Source organism: Anas platyrhynchos, chromosome 28 (genome assembly GCF_047663525.1).
Source record: "Anas platyrhynchos isolate ZD024472 breed Pekin duck chromosome 28, IASCAAS_PekinDuck_T2T, whole genome shotgun sequence".
In the NCBI taxonomy this organism is placed as follows: Eukaryota; Metazoa; Chordata; class Aves; order Anseriformes; family Anatidae; genus Anas; species Anas platyrhynchos.
The window spans coordinates 3,734,233-3,753,403 of NC_092614.1; the positions used below are offsets into that span (position 1 = coordinate 3,734,233).

Consider the following 19,171-nt stretch of genomic DNA (forward strand, 5'->3'; position numbering starts at 1 on the left):
TTACATCAAGGAGAGATGCTGCAGCCACCGACTGCTGTTAAATGGGAGGCTGTGGGTTTGTAAGAGTGAGGGAAGACACGGACAGCACCAAGACCTTCTTTTGCCTACAGCCGATATGTTAGCACTTTTCCCAAATAAATGTTATTCAAGGCAAATCAGACCTAATCATGACCTCAGCCTTTAGGTCATAAACAACAGTCTCCCAAACCTACTGCCATTAGATTCCTGGGATTTCAAAAGTGCGGTTTGGGTATGGAAGCTGTGACAGAGATGAATAATCTACAATCACCAGCTATTAGAGCATCAAGTATAAAAGCATTATTGGATGATTCTGACTTATTAGTACTTACTCATGTTGGCAGAATTGTAAACTGTGAGTTACCAAAATGAGCTGATCACACAGCTCTGTATTCGTTACTGCAACAAGCACCTCCGTTGCTTCCTGTACTCACATGGACTTTCACAAAACTAGATGATTTCAGTAACAACTGCAAATGCAACAGAGAATTTTCCATGCTTTTTGGTGTTATTTTCAAATGCAACCAATACCTGGGGTCTCTAATCAACATCCCTTCAGCACCTAATAGAGCGGCAAGACCCCGTTGCCCATTCTGATGAGATCCATTTAATACTTGTAGTTTCTCCAAAACGTAAGCCATATCAATGAAGGCCTTACACAACTCAGAATCCGATCCACCAGCCTTCCTCTCAGCAAGGTTAAGTTACACAGGGCAAGAGCTGCAATTTTACTCACGTCATTTGGGTGGAAGTCCAACGCTGAAGTTAGCTAACAGGGGAAGGCAGAACCACAGAACCCACATAACCTCGCACATCGACGCATCTCCTCCCGCCAGGCAACCAAAACAGGTGCCAAGAAGAGAACCCAGCAGGAAACTCGGGAACAAATGGAGGAGTTTGAGGAAGACTGCTGCAATTTCAGACCAAAGACAACAATTTTGGAGCCTGCAGTAAGCGACAGGCCTCTGGAGGGCCTTGAAGATGCGGTGGTAAAATCAGTGCTTTCCAGCAAGGCCGTGAGCTATCTGCCCTTTCCAGCTGGCAGCTGGCCCAAATTTTTCATGTTTGGATTCAAAGTAATTATCTTTCAAACGATTAGAAGTTCAAATAATTAGTGACATCAAATGTCCAAAAGTCTGCTTAATACAGTCGGCAATCCACCTGCAGGCAGCGGTTGCGGGAGGTTATGAGCAAATTGATCTCCTTTCTTCAGCACAAAAGTGCAGCTGTGCTGACCAAGAGAAAGGAACAGATAGGATGGGGAGAATACTGATGATCAAAACAAATTACAGCAACGGGAACAATATTCACACTGGAAAAGAATAAAGAAGTCCTTGTTCTGCAGTCCCGAAGAGTGATAGGAAGTCAAGGCAACTGGTAAGAGAGCAGAAGTAATGGTGTGGCTTTCAGAGCACTGCATATTTTCCCTTATGAGAAGCTCTCCATAGCATCCCTGGAGTTCAAGTGCCTTTTGGTTAAGGGACAAAGAAAGCATCCATCGGATTCATGCAACCATTATGACATGGGAACCAAGCTCTTACAAGGATTGAGCAGTTTTCCACAGATACATCTACCCTCCTATTATCTTCGGAGCTGGTAAAGCGAATATTCACTTTTTGCCTCCACAAAAGTTGAAACCAACTAATACTGCCTCAAAACTGACATCAGGAACAAAGAGAGTAGAATTATTGATCACTTCTACTAAACTGCAGAATATTTGGGAAGAAATATCCAAGTCAGAAGGAAAAGGGACGACTAATTTGCAGTCATGACCAAGAAGCCCACCTACCATTATTTCCTTCCTCCTTCCTCTCAGGGTCCCAGTATTTCCACTTATGACAAGCATGAACTCCAAAGGTTGAGGCTAACTCTAAATTAACCACAGCCTGAATAACTCCTGAGGAAACGGGCAGCTCAGGAGCTAAGATGAAGGATTAGGCTCGTGTAACGACACCGACAGATTGCAGGCGGGAGCCCTGAAGACACAGGACAGCACGGTCACAGACGGGTCAGGGCTGCCATTGCCCTGGGACCTGCAGACACTGCCCTCGTGGCAAACACCGAGCACATGGCAGTGCGCATTTAATTCAGTTTGACAGATGCAGAGTGGAATCGGAATTACCACAAGATGAACAAAAGCCGAGATGGCTTCATAAATCTAAATTGACATGTAGTGCCTTCCCAGAACTGCAAGTATCGACGGGTCTTTTCTGCCCAAGAAAGGACAATCTGGGGATAAAGATTTTGGTTTGGATACTCCAACCTCTGAATATGACTGATGTTTTGACTTGAGGCAGGGTATTTTGTACCTTTGCCATACACGTCAGACTAGAGCTAAATCAGTGTCCTTTTATCTAAGCCAGAACTGAAGTTACTTTAGGCTGAAATTCTGAAAAAGTTCTCCCTCATTATGAGGTCCAGTGAGCCTCCTGAAATATACGCGGACATGTCATTATTAGCTGTGCCTTTGTCCCATCCGTAAGAGGTAATTCTGTTTTACAGCTGTGTGTGTCAGGCCAACGATGGAGCTGGAGACGGAGCCATGGGCAGATGATGTGATAAGAGGGCATTTGAGCGTGCAAGGACTCCTGGGCCAGTGTGGAGACCCGCGTTGGGTCAAGGCTCTGAGACCTGCGCTTGTCCCATCCACACCACCCACTGGAACAATCCGAGTTTATCGAATCCTCAGTTTTACTTGCAGTTATGGCACAATGCCCAGCACCCAAACACAGCGCAGCAGCATGGATGGCCACCGGGACACAACACTGGAGCAAAACCAAGCAGCCCACGCTGCTGAGGACACCCAACAGCCTCCTGACAGGACTTGTTCCCAACTAATCCACACAACTCGGATGTCTCTGCATCACAGGCCATCACACATTCACAGTCATACCGCACGTGTTGTGGTATTTGGGAGCATCAGTGCAGGCTGCCCTTGTTCCTTGTTTTAAGAAATTATATCCTAGAAAAGGAAACTCCTCTGCAGGGAGTCACTCATTCTATGCAGAGCCTGACCTTGCCTTTGTCCATCAGCAATGCAGAGGTTAAGTACACAGTACAGGGAAGGTCTCCGATGCTCCCTGCATACTGCAAAGTGTGATATTAAGTGTCATGTCTGCTCAGATGTGAAAACGAGGAGGCTTTTACACACATCCTTGTAGGCCCATCGCCGACGGCTTCAAAGTCAACAGGGCCAGTTTGCTTGGGTACATATTTACTTACTGGCAAGACAGAAAGCTACAAATATTCACTAAGCCAAAGTGTTAGCAAAAAGAAGTTACCATTTCCCAGTAGAGGAAGGGAAGGGAAGCACTCCTGTCTGACGAGGTGAAACGACTTTTTGACTCCAGGATCCATCCAGACGGGCCCAGCCCAAGCTGCTGAGCTGCAGGGAACCCCGCGGCTGGACACACTTCAAGCACCTTGTAGATAAGGTGCTTTGGCAGTCACTGCGACTCTCTGAAGTTGGACAGTTCTTCATAAGAACAGGTTCTGGATCTCCTAAAGCTGTTTTCTTCCCCCCTTTTTTTTCCCCAGATAGCTGAAAGCAAATCCAAGGCTGTAAGGGGAAGCTGACGGTTTGCAGATCACATCAGGAAGCTTCAGGAATACCGTGTTACCTGAACTCAGTGAACAGTTAAAACATAGAATAAGGAATTCCTGTTATGTCCAGCTCTCCTGGAGCCCCCATGACGAAGAGACTGGCTCCACAAACCCCAAAGTGCAACCCCAGGCCTCTTCCCAAAGCTGCCGCCTCCCAGGTGCCTGAAGGCCCCTCTAGGCCTATCTGTACATAACAGCGAGTGCCCTGGGGCTGATCCCAAGCAGACACTCCTCAAACCCTAACCATGCTGTCGCTATTCTTATCGCAGACTCAGGATCGCAGCCGGGTTTATTTTGAGGCCGTTTCCATCTCTGAACAGCGCTGCGCTCCCAGAAGAAGCACGGAGAAGTCGATGGCTCCCATAGCAACCGACACAGGGAATTGCCACCGTTCTGCTGCAATTAGGGCCGATCGCAACGATTTCCCATTCCCTTCAGGTCAGTGGGCTTGAGAACGCTGGGCCAGCCACAAGACTCAACAGTAAAACCATTTGTCAGGCCACGGTTTGTTTGATTATTCCCCGGCCTTCCTCCCAGCCCAGCACTGGCTAATATGACCGAGGTTGGACAAGGATCCTGCCGGATGACTTTTTGTTTGGGGGTTTTCTTTTTGGCTTATTCTTATGTTTTATTTTGGCTTATTACCTTTTCACCACACGCAATGTGAGCACAGCTCTGCCTCACCCCTTCCCTGTTGAAGGGCTTTCTCTGACACCTGAAAGATGTCCTGGTGGTGTTTAAGAGAAGCGTGTGGTTTGCGTAAAATGAAAACTAGACATTTTTACACAATGAAAAGAAAGAAGTGGAAGCAAGCAGATGTCAACCCCAGAGATACTTTAACCAAAGAGGGAGAAAAAGGAGCAACGAGATGAATGGAAACAACAGTGCTGTGATGGCAGCAGCGCCGCGGTGGTACCTAACTGACTCCCTTAGGAATGGAAGCAGACGCCTGCCAGCTTTGCGTGGAACAAGCAGACACCCACTGACCAGACAGTTTTGTGTCCCAAAATTTCCAAAGAAGAATTTAATCACAGTAAAAGATAATGTCATAACATACTTAGCCTTTGAAACGTAATGGCAAGGTAATAAATCACATGAAATGCAACTGCAAACGTGGATCTAAGAGAAAAAGCAATTACCTGAAAGCACCATCCATCTCAGACTGCTTCCAGTAGGTTTCCTAAGCACTTGTAAGTCAAAACACGCACGTGTTTTAGATGCTATGCTTAAAACAAAAAGCAGCACAAAGAAAAACGCCCTGTGAGGAAGAGCGAAGCAGAACCAGGTAGCCAGTGCACCACTCCCTGCTTGTGCCACCTCTACAGAGTGAGATGCGATAAAAATATTACAGATTAAATTGTGAATCACCAGACCATCACAAAAAAGTTCTGAATTGCTGAGTAACAGAGGTTTGAAGGTCAGCTCCTGCGCTGCCACGTTGTCCTGCCTGCAGCGAGGCGATGGCTGTGAGCGTGGTGCCACAGCCGCTGTGTTTGACAAGAAGGAAAATGGGAGCTGCTCTGCCCAAAGGTGCTGCCAGGTCTGAGCAGGAACAGGGAGGGAGGACGGACGGATCCACCGCCTCTCAGGCTCTCCTTACAGAGTCATTGCTAAGTAAAAAAACAAGCAACAACTTCTCCACCTTGCCTATCCCAAGTCAAAACAGGCAGGGTTCAACTAAATGACCGCCAGGATTGCAAAATGAGTTACAGTAATGTAATTGAGAGAAATGTGTTCCTCAAAGTCACAGATGAGTTTTTTGACATCATCTTAAACCAAACAACTGTAAGATGTGGGGCACTTTCTGCTTTCACGTAAATAGATTAAATCCATCTTACAGAATCGAATTGCCTTCTTTGGGCACACCAAAAAATATGGCTTTCTAAAACCTCGTATGACAAGCTTAAATCTTTACTATGTCCTTTCTACTAGAAGTTCCCTCAAAAATACCAGCCACTTTATTATTCTCTCTCCTTCCTTGAGTGTTGAATCTCTAACGTGCATCATCTCGTACACTGATTCACACTGCAACATGTCAAAAGAAATAATTCCCCGCAGCAGCAGGAGAGGCCAAGCGGTGGAACAATGGTTGCTGAGGAAACCACCTCCCCGAAATGTGCTGAAATGTGCCTCGAGCCTTAAAATAAACATTTTAGCATTGAGCAAAATTTCATCTCTAGGCATCTCAAATTGAAATAATCATTTCTATATGCAGAGTAGATAATGTTCTCTCTTCGTTGCTATTTAGTGTTTTAAACTGCCTTTAAGTGTATAATTAATTACATTACTTGTCAGGGATCACTTTACAACCACTCCACCTCCACTCAATTGCTAGGCTCTAGCAGATCTCCAACTTTATTCTTTTTCTTGTTTTAACTTCAAGCTTCATTCCTCCAACTTCTTTTTCCTGGAGACACTCAGCATTTAGCACTGCCCGCTCATGTCCCTCACTGGACACACACCCCACAGAAGAAGGTTGCAGCACGACTAGCTTTGAAGAAAGGAGCTGTAATTCCTTAGAAAGCTGATTACAAGCACTGCCTGTTAGCTTCACCACAGTCCCGAGTGGGATTCATCCCTTCCCATCAGGAGCTGGATACTGTGACAGTGCTCAAAGTCCCCACGGGTTCATCCAGATCTTTGTTGCTTCTTTCCTTCTTTACACAAGACTCCTTCTCAGCCACCTGCCTCCTTCGAGGGTCTCATCCCCTGAGCTCCCTCCCGTTTGTTCCACAGCAAAGGGCCAATCTGCACGAAGTTACTGCTCACAGGTTCCTTGCCGGGCATGTCGAAGAAGGAACGAATTGCAGGACTGCAAGAGGTAACGGTGCATCCCACCAACCTCCTCCATGAACAGCTTCAGCAATCCTTCCCCAGCGGGCTCCTCTCTTCCCTCTTCACCCGCTGGTTACCTCTAACATCAGCCTGGCGTGGTGCTTCAGAAACTGCAGCCTCTGGACCTCGACAAATGCCAGCTTCACTGCTCAGTGCCAAGCATACAGGAACTGTGGAGCCAGGCTCCACGAGGCCACTCTGGCACCCAGGCCTTGGGGAACCTCCTGGAAGCCCAAATTTCTGCCTTTGCTCCAAGTCCGTGCTGCTCACCAGCACCTACTGCGGCAAGTCGCTCTCTTGCTCTCTCCTTTTTTTCTTAATGATGCTTCATGTTTCTTTAATGACGCTTCAAGGCACTAGGAAACTCCACTTTTCCTTTAAGATCACTAAGCTGTCAGCAAGAGGAGGAGATCAAAAGGCAAAAAAAAAAAAAAAAAAAAAAAAAAAAGCAGATGCCACTGTCACCGCCTGCTGCTGGGCTGTGGGCTTTGGGAGGATGCCTGCACCTTCAAACCACGCTGGCAAAGGAAGCCAGGGGCAGAAGGAGAGGCACACACACACACACACACACACACACACACACACACGTCTGCAAGACGTACGACAAGATAGGGCAATGTGGAATTTATGCTTTTAAGCCAAATTTACAATTCAATTATAATTCTCTGTGGATGCAATCATAAGAAGTTTATAATTATTAACGATTACAAACATGACAGCTGAAGCTATTCAGTTAAAAGAAGAAAGGGCTGCAACAGCAAAATTTTAATTGTAATTCATGATCATTGGAAAAGAAAGAGAGCTTTTCACAGCAACTCTGCCCTCAAAGGAGGTATTTTCAAGCACAGGGACTGCCTTTTTTCTAAGATACCCCCCTCTTTCAAACAAAACGCATTAAAGAAAGCCCGCACTCAAAATTTGGACACCATTCAATTAATTCCTCCAACTGTGAATACTAATACTCTTCAGACTCACCATGCACAGACAGAAGCGATACCCTGATTTCAGAGAACCATTTATTCGTACAACCTCCTCTACCACAGCTACAGACCAAAAAGGAACATTTCACGGATTTACAACTCCATCCCAAAACACTTGACATCCTTTTCCTCTATCCATGGCAAAACACGAGTCCCTTTGGTTCATAAACCAGTGAAAGCCTGGAGAGGAAATGGCAGAACTCAGCAAAAAAATTAAAAAACCTCTTCCCGTTGCTCTGGGCATGGCCTCCTCCAGGTGTGACACCTCTGCCCCAGCCTCCCCCACCGCTTCGCCAAGCCAGGAAGAATTTGGGATTTGATACCGAGCTCACAGCAAGACGCAGCTAAATAAAGATTTAACGGCATTCGCACATCTGCATGAGGTCTGTCTGGGCTTGATGATATTTACGCAACTGCCTGCCCGAGCAGCCAGACGAACACGGGGTTAAGCCAGGGAGAGCCACGACCCACTTCTATTTATGTTTCGACCAGCGCTCTCCAGAGGCCTCCTCCAAGATGTATGCTTTTAAGAACAATTACTACAGGATACATAAATTGGAAGCTATTCCTTAAAAAAACAGAAAAGCAGTATTTTTTGCACGTAGGTAAACAAGGTTACACCATTTCACATCAGTTGATAGAACGGTATCTCTGAAATGTGTTTTTATCCCAACCTCTCTGAAAACCATAATTAAAAATTAAATTTAAAGTAGTATGTTTATTGGATCATTTTTATCTACTTAAAACCAACTCTCTAGATCTTCTACATTATTCTAAGAGTGGCCACGAGGCTAGCCTGGAACGCACACACGACCACAAGCACCAAATGTAAATGGGCATCAGTTAGAAACTAACACTTATTCGGGTTTCCAAGTCACCAAAATTGGGCTGGGGCAGGTCCAATCAAGCAGCTACCAAAAGGAGCCGTATGCCATTTAAAAGCCTCCTGGGCTGGAAGCGCCGGCTCTCCCTCACAACGCAGACCCTTCGCATGCGGCTTACCAGGGCAGTATGCATCAACGTCCAGTTTCTGGGCTGAAGAAAGTGTTGGTGAGCCAAGCTCAGATTCTGGGATTCGAGGGCTCTCAACAAACTTTGCTTTCCTCAAAGGGGCTAAGGAGAAGGAGGGGGGAGAAAGAAAGAGAGGTCATGAGTAAGGGAAATAGCAAGCAACAGATGGAAGCACTTAACTAAACGACACTGTCAGACTCATATCAGGTTACCCTTTTTTTTTTTTTTTGCCAGAAAAAAAATTATCTGCATTCTTTACAAAGGAGATGGCTCTTGTTAAAACTTTCAAACTGCACAGTCTTTAAAGCGTGCGAGTATCGAGGCACATTCTTGATACTCTTAAACACTTCCTTTTTTCTTTCCTACTTTGTTTAATAAATTTTTTATAGGAAGCAAATGGGCCTGCATTCAGCAACTACAGAAGGGCTGAGATCACAGAGAGGTAACAGAGCCCGTTAGGGTTTCAGATATTTAACTATAAATATCTAAAATGAATACACAAATTTTGGCTTCGGTAATTGTTTCCTCTGAACAAAAAATTTCAATTTTGAAACATCCTGAATGTCTGACCAAACAGATTTGGTATTCAACGTGAGTGATCGGACTACAACTAATGCTGCCCAAGAAGACAAAACCCAAGCGCTTCACTTTTATCCTTGCAAATCCAGAAAAGATTCAAGAGAATTAAAGAAAGAGCAGGGGAAAGGTAAAACTCTGTCTGTAACAAACCAGCACTGAGCATTAGTGCTAGAGAAATGTGATTTTTCTGCATGTTTGCCCGGTCTGAATTCTGAAAGAAAGCTCTATGCACCTTTTGCAATAAAATAACAACTTCTAAAATGCCTTTATTACTAAGTTTTTAATCAGATATTCCTGCCAGACCAGGGAAATAGAACCGGGGAGTAAGTTATATGCAGAGATTATTGTATTGCATTTCAAAGTTAAACTCACATGCCCATTAAAGTGAAAGGCTAATTTGAAAAGCTGCTCTAAAAACTGTATCATGGGTCAGTATGCTTCATGCCTCTGCGGTTCTCAGTATAATAGCCTCGATTTACATAATTTATATTTATAGTTCTCTGTCCTGAAAATTAAATTTGGGATCTGAACCTAAGGATGGGGGGACGTTTGTTCTCATGCATCTCCTGCAATAAAAGCTCAACAGGTCAAGCGATGACCTCTGAGGCAGCAATAAATCTCTGGCTTTTAAGGAGACTGCACACAGCCAACAGTCCCCTGCAGCTGGAAACGGATCCGCAATTCTGACGATGGGGCAGCAGCGAGGCTGCGCACAGCTCGCCCGCTCTCGCCTGCCGAGCCGGTACCTGAGTGGCCATGGTGATTTTTAGAAAGAGGGTGGGGAAAAGAAGATGGAGCTGATGGTGTGGTTTGTCAACAGAAGTCCCTCTGAGGCTGAATATACCCAGATCCCACTCCCTCTACCAAAATATATCAGATCCCACTCCCTGTACCAAAATAGGTGCTGAACAACCCTCCTGGCTCCCCTTCCCCTAAGCACCGCTCCCGGGAGACCCGATGCGACGCGAGAAGAGGCACCGCGGGCACCGCGCTATCACTTTGCACGAGAAAACACGGCGTGACCATTAGGTATATTTAAAGCACGCTCCCCTCCAGGCTCTGCAGGGGCCGGTGTAAGACGAGCCGTGCCAGGCAGCAGGAATGTAAGCGCCTGGTGGAGATAAGGGGGGCTCGCAGCCCCCCGAGGCCCCCAGCCCCTGCCTCCCTCGCAGCACCGAAGGCGCTGAGGCTGCAGGGTGCTGGAGGCAGGAGCAGGGGTGCTCAGCCCAGCCCAGCTCGCACAAGCAACCCGCTGCTCACCACCACCAGCCCGGTGATTAAAACCAAATTCATAAATACCAAACATGCACGCACGCACAAAAACCCTATCAGCTTGCAAATCGGCCAATGCCAGTGGAAAAATTATTTGCTGTGATGATCTTGTAGCAGATACCAACGTAATGAAAACACATCAATAGTGGGAAGATTATGACTCTGGCACCAAAGTTGTTGGGAATAATAATTCTGCACAGACCGATTTACTGGCGTTTCATTTGCAATTATCCTAGCAGATAAGTTTGTTTCAGTTGTTTTATCACAGCCCCAGTAACCGTCATTTTTATAATATAAATTGGAAATAGCTCATCTTTTCTTTCTTTATTGTTTCTGGCTAACGCTAGAACCGCAGACCATCTGATGGGATGCTCGAGCAATGCTCAACTCAAAACAAATACCAAAATACCCAATGTACGTGGTTCTCATAGGCCAAAATGTTAGTGACTGCAATGGGGTTCTCACCAGAAGGATTTGCTCTAAACTTGAGTCACTGACCCAAAGAAGAAGGAAAAATATACAAACACAGGAAGGGCTGGCGATGCCAACTACTCTGCTTTCTGCGTGGACCTGAAGAGAAATGAGCTGAAGGCTTCCAAAGGTGCACAACCTGCATGCTTGGGGTGTTTACCCCGAAGAACAGGCAAAAAGTATGTAAAACCTTAACACTGAAAGCAAGGCAACGCTGTAATTATTCAGATTAAGTACATTTTTTAAGGTACAGTTGATTCAAGATTGGTCTTTTTTTAGTAATCCCTAGGAACTAATTAAACCTCCACCTTTCCTGCCATGGAAGCCCACCCTCCTGCACCTCTGCTCGCAGCCCGGCAGCTCCAATCCATCCACAAGAAGGAACTCACCACATCCCATGTCTGCATCTGCTCTGGGTCTCTGCTGCCCCTCATCAATGGGCTGCCCAGAATTCACCCCATTAATTCCTGCCTTGAGTCAACACCTGACCTAGGGCAGCACAAGCCATCAGCTCACGAATCCTACAAGCCGATCCCATCCACCATTTTAAGTTTCCAGGATAATGAGGAACCTATTATTATCTAAATGATTGATTCTTGCTGTACTACTTCGTCAGTCGTACAAGGCAATTTATAGTATTTATGTTTTTATTCCCTAAAAACAGTGACTTAAGTCTTGAAAATGCATGGTACCGGCAGACAAGATGTGCTGTGTCAACATGACTCAAAACCAAGTTGCGTTTAAAAGGCTCCAGTCAATAAAATCTTCTCAGGGTAACTGCGTACCAGGGAAGAGCCACAGCACACTAGTTCCTTTCATTTTGGATATTCTTAACCTTAAAAAGACCAAAAAAAAAGCCCTCACTCATATGTAACCCGATTACACGAAGGAGGGTTTCCCCGCAGAGGAGTGGAGCGGTCCCGTCTTCGGTCCAAAGGAAAATTACCCCGGCAGGCTCAGATCTGGGCATTACTTTTCTACTGGAAGAAATAGCAAATGGCAACGGCATCATCTCAGAAACCTGTTTTGGCATTTTTTAGCCAAGTGTTAATTAAAGGAGAATATTGACCTTTTTTGCCAAAGTGACGTGTGCAAGAGTTTGCCCATGTCCTGAACGTGCTCCCATGACCACGGTGAAATCTTGTGATCAAAGTCAGAGGATTAGCATTTAGCACGTAGGGTAAATCCTAACAGAAGCATGGAAAAATTATTCGAAGTATGCTACACCTGCCTCTGTCCATTAGGCCTCTTATTTCCATCAGATTTGCTGTAAGAACCAGACTGAGCCTGGAAATTAAAGAGCATCGAAGCAGCTTTCCCAGTCACACAAAGGATGTTTTGAGCAGGGAGCAGCCTAAGTAATACCAAATTAGGTGAAGGGCTCGGCAGTTACTAACGATGTCCTTCCAGAACAGCAAAACGCACATCTAATTCAGAAACACTTCCCAATGACGAGTAGCTCAATCGCAAAAACCTTCATTTGGGTCAGCCAGGCTCCAATGTTTGTGTCCAGGAGCAGAGGAGAGCAGCCTCTGTATGGACCTCCCACGGGTCCATCCTACGCCCGAGGACTCAGTGACAAATGTAGCATTGGTGTCATATGGGACCAGGCTTGCTACTACAGGTGTAGGAACTCCGACGTAAATAGCTAGGGAAGTTATTTAAAACAAATACTGCACATTTTCGGGGCCGGTTCCTGCAGTTCTCAGTGCAATTAATCCCCACCAGTACCCAAGTCAGTAGAGCAAAGCTGCAAAGCCTTCCTTCAGTGCCAATCAAATTCTCATTCGACTTTGACAGGAATTTTTCCTCTTGAAGGAAAGCGATGGTGCTTCTAGGATAGGAATTAACCGTGGAATGCAAAACAATTACCAGGGTAAGCATTCAGAAAGTTTAATTAGATGGCTCATTTATGACACTTTCTGCAGCAGGTGGTCTGTCTTCCAGAGGGGGAAAAGACAGAAATTATTTCCTTCTGTTTTCACGCTAATTCTCCTTAATATCCACAAGGACACTGTAAGTACAATGCTGTCACTGACGCCTGAAGATCAGTCTTTAAAGCAGACATGAGCCTGCTGCTGTAAATCAATTTAAAAATTGTGTACTTATTTTTGGAAAAATGTTTGAAACTGCTCTTCTGATAAAAATGAAAAAGCACACATAAGCAAACGTATGTACAACCAGCACAGAACTGGAGTGGAGCACTTTTACACTAACTCTAGGCAAAACATTTTATCAGAGGCTGCAGCTGAGCAGGCTGAAGATGGATGCAACAGAAGTCACTCTAAAAATTCAGAGTATCCTGAAAGGATGCCCACCTGAGGAACAGAAACCTCCCGTGATACTGCTCGGACTGGGAGACCAGGTCTCTGTGGGGCACCTGGAGAAGTCAGCTCCAAGGAGCAGGGGGCTGGGGCTGGAGTAAGTGGTGGGGGAGAGCTGCCCAACGCGGCTGCTCTCACCACCCGCTGTCAACACGCTCCTCTAGCACCCAACAAACACTTCGGGAACCAGGAGCTGCTGATGGCTCGTCCTTTTTCATGGCTGCAATGAGTACTGGGATCAATTCTGTTGCCCTCTGTGAACAGTGTCAAGAATTCAATCTGCTACCAAATAAAAATACAACAAAGAACCAACAGCGTGCGTTTATTCTTCCCGCGTAATCATTTTATCTCTATTAGCATTGTTTTCCACTTCAGCCCACCGAGCATCCTGATTCTATTGCATTCTCTCTGTTACCACTTCATTGTCATGTAATTTATAGATGAGTTAGCATTTTAATTAAAAAAGGGTTTCTTTATATTAAAAAGCATTGATAAAAGGAAATTATCATGGATTAGCAAAAGGCTTCATCTACCGAGTTCAGGCTCAGCTCTGCAATGAATGTTTCACACGCGCACACAAAAAAGGGCTCTTAGCATCTTCTGACCTGATTGAACAAAGTGTTCCAGGCGCTTTTTCAGATCATTTCAGCGGATCTGAACTAATTAACTCCACGGTTTGCCTGCGGTGCAGATACCTGCCCCTGTGTGTGCGCTGACACCCATACGGGTCAGAACAAACCGATCCGTCTGGGCACCAGGCTCGAGGATGGCCAACTGCTCCTCCACAGCACCAAGGGTGGGCTGAGCAGCAAGGAACAGGCTGGGAGCCTCTCCTGGGACGGGTGACACAAGTCACCACGGCTTCCTGGGACACACACACGGGATTCAGGAGGAATACAAGCACAACGCAGCCACATGCCGAAGCTCACTCGCTTTGCTCCTCCACGGTGGGGCTCAAACTCCGCCCAGCTTTTTGTCCTCTCCCTTCCATACGCACCAAGAACTGCTGATTTTCAGCAATGCTTTGAACCCTCCTCTGCCCCACTAGAAGGGAAGTTATATTTATTTGTATAAAAACACACCAGTTTTACCAAAGGCTAGGGAAAGAGGCGAAAGACCGCCAGGAACGATGAAAATCCGTGCTTGCTGCAGGCTCATCTCTTGCACCCGATTCAGCTGAAGAAGGGCTGAATTACTTAAACATGTGAGCACAATATTACTCCATAAATTATGTACAGAGAGTGGGCCATCCCCCAAATGCACCGGCTCGTTACAAAAAATTGCCCAACTGAGTCTGTGACGGGAAGAGCCCGCACAGTGGTCTGAAGAGCAAACTTCCAAACCTCGCATTTAGGGCACTGCACGCGGCCACTCCGCACATCGGATATTCCCCATCTTTACTTAATAACGAAGACGCCGTGCCAAGGGCTGATTCACGTGCTGGAAGCTGCCCAACACTACGTAATGCTGCAGCGAGTGGACTTTATTGAAGTCTCCCTCGTACTAAAATGTTTTAAGTGCTGCAGTGCTATTGATCCACAGAGCTCCTGGAACGAGTAACTGTCAGACTCAACACAGCTGGACTACACCCAGCACACGAGATACGTAGCTTGCAATGCCTCCTCTGATCCCAAATGACTCTTTATTTTGCTAAGAGTCATAGAAAGAGACAACGACAGACCACCTGATTATTTCTGCTGTGGCACTAATAAACCAGCTATCAATAATTAAGATTTTTAGGCGCAGATTTCAAAAAAAAAATCAAGATTGAAACAGCGAAATTGTAAGTTAACATCCTTCTTCAGATAACCCAGCATTATTTGACAGACACCACTGTATAACGGTAACATTTTTTTTGTTGGTGGTGGTTTTGTTTTGTTTTTCTATTCTGTTATTTGGGAGTATAAAAGCTTTTTAAATTACATGTAAAAGCCTGTCTCCTTTCGTCACAGTTATCGCAGCATCATGGGCAGGGCAGAGCATACAAGAAGTGAGAACAATGTGCTGCCTGGAAACATTGTTCTCCTTCCAAAACTTTCAGCAAACATGGTTAGTTTAGGAGATAAGGTTCTGAAAGAAAGGAAAAGGAAGGAAATTAAAGTGGAAAGGGGAAGCGAGCAAGGAAGCAGAAGAGAGCACAGAAAGCTGGGAAGGGAAGAACAGCAACGGAAAAGGAGAGGTAAAATAAACAACTGTCAAAAACTGTCTCAATTAAAACGTTCTTTAAACTGTAAGAACTCTGTAACACGAAAGGTCTGCCTAGTCTTGCTTCTGAAACTGTTCTTGGAAAACTGAGGAATAACCTGTGGAATGGGTGCGGCGATCCTGGGGGACCACAGAGCCCTGCTAGAAACTTATCCCAGCCTCTCTCGCCCTCCAGATCAGCGATGTGTATGATTTACATCCCTCCACTCATCTCCAGAAAGCAGGGGAAAGAAGACCAAGCCAGAGCAGTAACATTACACGAGGAAGTTCAATGGCATCAGAAAGGAGTATGATCTTCTAAAATGAAATCAAATTTTAACTTGTACAACCTCTCTCGAAAACAAATAATTGATCGTAACCTCCCTCTGTACAAATAGGCACCCCTAATTAATTTTCAAGGGAAAAAATAACTTGTTTCCAAAAGACTTGTATTGTAATTACATGCAGAAAAAATAAGCCAACAGATTTCTGTGGGAACTGTTCAATAACAACTAGCTCAAAGATATTTGCAATAAATTGGGGTACTCAGGCAGAAAATAATTTTGCCTAAAATGCTAATTTATATCCACTCCGCACTTCCAGAATTGTAACTCAGCTTCCATTTTTCTTATTACCATGCAACTATTGGCTGTCAGCTAGAGCAAATGGAGAAGCAATTTGCTCTCAAACTTCTCGGTGGGCTGGGGTGACAGCAATGCAGCCCCCTCTCCCTGGTCTGCCCCAGTGCTTCAGCCTTCAGCGATACTGGGCTGAAGCACGGGGCCGTGATGCTGCTGCTGCCTTGAAAACCCTGGCAAACCTTTAGGAAGAAAGTTGCTCCTATTAAAGCTCCCAGAAAAGACAAAAAAATCTCTCTTACCCTGTTGATAAATTCTTTTGCAATGTGGGTTGCCAAAAAGCCTTTATCCCCATAGGGGAGATAGCTCTGCGGAGAAGCAAGTTACCTATTTAACATCCAGACCAGGCAGGAGCAGGGTATGGGGCTTTCATCTCCCCATTTAAATTTCGGAGATCGGGTTTGACTCCTCAGAGCTGTGTCACAGGAGTTTTCCACGTCATTTCCCATCTAAAATTCTCATTTTCAGCATCTTCTGAAGTCTTTTAAAATTACCTCTTTTAGTAGAAATTCCTCGTGTGTGACTCAAGGTAGAAACTGCTGCGCAGACGGGGGGAGGATGAAAGAGGAGGAAGCCAGTGCCACTTGCCTCAGCCTCCCAAATCAGCTTATTAGGAAAATAAGCAACTCACCCACTGACAGGTTTCAGACATTTCTCTTGCATTCAGTTGCCTTTTCAAGTTTCAGACTTTGGTTAACCTAAAAAAACGGGGTGAATGACGGCCTGGGACTACAGGATGAAATCACGCCGTCAGCATTATGAGCCTACACAAGTTCTGCTCAACAAACCAAAGAATTCTCCTGGATGGCAGAACCAGAACGGCTGAAGAAAACGTTCCTCACCTCCCTCACTTCCCTTTTCCCACCAGTTTTATTTCATTAAATGTTAAACTTAAAACAGATGAGAGGAGAATGCACCACACCACGAGTGCTGGATACCATTATTCCCATTCAGCCTCTTGCCATCCCAGGCTTCTTTTTACAGCAATTCAGGGACTCAAACATTTCACTGGCACTATACAGAACTGTCAAATACAACCTGGATGTACTGTAAAGGCTATTTATTCTAAAGAAAGAAGTGAAGAGCTTGGTCACTTTAATCAAATTATGGGTAATCCTGTTAATTCACTGTTTGGAAAGAAACCGCTTCACTGTTCTCTAAACCTACAGCCTGAACCATCCAAGCACAATGCTCAGATTTCCAGATAAACTTGCATGAGAGAAACCAGAAACTAACCAAAAAGCTACCGAAGCAAATACATTTTCCCCTTTTCTGTATGAAGCTGACTGTAGGACAAAAAAAAAAAAGAGGAAAAAGAAAAAAAAAACTTATTCAGCAACAGTCCTTAGAACCTGAAAGTTTTCTCCAAATGCATTCCCCTGTCTTCTTCAAATGTTATGTGTCACTGCAGCGCTCCAACAAGGGACTTTTGTTTTAGGGATTTTTTTTTTTAAACTTATACATGTTGAACAAGTCAGGCTATAGAGACCTACCTGAATATTTAATGCAACTTAAGATATGTCAAGTCACTGCGGGGAGGAGGAGATTTTAACTGATGGTTCTTTCCAGAGAAGAAATGAGAAAGTGTAGCCTGCTTCCAAAATAAGGCTACTCTTCTTGACAGAGAATGTTTTCCTCTGCTGTTTTGTACAGTCCTTCTTTCCGTTCGTATTTACACCGAGATTTGATTACAGGAAAGCTGAATCACAGTGTGTAGCTGCAAAGCTGCAGTAAAGCAGCAAGCGTTTGGAATCACCGCTGCACCTTCTCACTGCAGCAGCATTTTTTCTAGAGCTTGAGCTGCTACAGAAGAATTAAAGAAATGTTATTACTTTGTAAATTGCTGTCCTTCACAGAAGGATGAAAGCATTCGGCTCGTCCAGCTCAGTGACACGTCTCTAGCAGTTGACACCAGATACCTAGGGCAGAGTTTGCAAAGGGGGACAGTCACAAACCTTCACAGCCTCCAGCATGCTGCCACACAAGGATTTTCTGAGCCAGGCTTTAGCTCCCAAAGCCCCCAACAAATTTATCTTCCGTTAATTTATCTGTCACCTTCTGAAACAGGCATCAAGCTTTCTTACCACCTCACAGCACAGCTTCCTCCAAATGAGCCCTGTAGTCTGAAAAAACGCGGGAAGCGTTTGTTTTCTGTTTTCTGAAAATCCAAACGAGCTCCATCGACTTGGTTCCCCCCCAGCACACCATGGTTGTGCCAAAGCAATCCCAAGAGATTGGAAGAGCCTAACTCCACTAAGCAATACCTGGGTGAACTTCTGCTAATACATTCTGTTATCCAGGCGAGCATCGGCTCCCTTAGAGCCCTTGTTGGTACTTAGCCGTGCCCTACCAGCCACTGTTCTGCCAGTAGGTGTTAAGGAAGTTACACATGAGAGGCTACACAGCACAGAGAGCAATTCAGCATCCTCCAGTACCTTCTGGTCCTCCTGCTTTGCCATGACTCATTTTGCCTGTTTCTATAACCCCCTCCACCACAACCTCCACGCGAGGCCGACCCACGGATCTGCTGCTCATTCTTCATGGTGCCTGCTCCTACAACACCCGTAGCAGCTGCCTCTTCCAAGGCTGTGTGCAAGGGAGGGCTGCTCTGCATCCCTGTGCTCCTCTAGTACCACAGCAGTAAAAAAGTAAAGCCTGGACTAATCTTGCAAGGGATCTGAAGAACAACAAGAAAAAGGAATTATTCAATGTAGACACTGATGCAAGAAAGCATGACTATTTGTGTGTTAGTTAAATATTTTATGACAAGCCAGGAATGATCAAAGGTAGGCATCAAATTATAGCCAAATTAAAAGAAAACATGTGAACAGATGTGGCAGGGGCCAAGGCTGGGAGCAAAGCTAAGCTGCATGGCAACAAAGCCTAATTCATTGCCACACCATATCCTAAAGATCATGCTGAGGAATCGTAACCAGTAAGATAAGGGCAAATTGTAAATTGTAACCAGTTAGATAAGGGCAAATTGTAAAACACCATTCACAGCCCAAGTAAACCCGTGTTAAAGCACACAGGTGACCAGAGCTGCACACTACAGCACCACTGACTTTAACTGGGGCTGTGCAGCAAAAGGGCCAATATTAATTTATTACTTGAAAACAGTATTTAAAAAAAAAAAAACAACTTAAAATATGCGAATAGATAAGGTGATTTGATTTTATATATGTGTCAGTCATTCACATTTTGCTATGCTGAAACTAATTTAGGTGGCATAGCTGATAACGGCAGACCTCTAATT

The 19,171-nt window shown here is 45.1% G+C and overlaps 1 protein-coding gene across 20 annotated transcripts in view; it reads right to left on the reverse strand.

The window, feature by feature from the left end:
- The window catches only part of TANC2 (tetratricopeptide repeat, ankyrin repeat and coiled-coil containing 2), a 283,394-nt gene that overhangs the window by 117,863 nt on the left and 146,360 nt on the right, over window positions 1-19,171 (reverse strand). For 14 of the 20 annotated variants that reach the window (XM_072028945.1, XM_072028943.1, XM_072028946.1 and 11 more), the window contains one exon: window positions 8,439-8,549. The exons of the other annotated variants lie outside the window; for them this stretch is intronic. In XM_072028945.1, coding sequence (XP_071885046.1) covers window positions 8,439-8,549 — 111 coding nt within the window. The remainder of the gene's footprint in view (window positions 1-8,438; window positions 8,550-19,171) is intronic. 20 annotated transcript variants of the gene reach the window in all.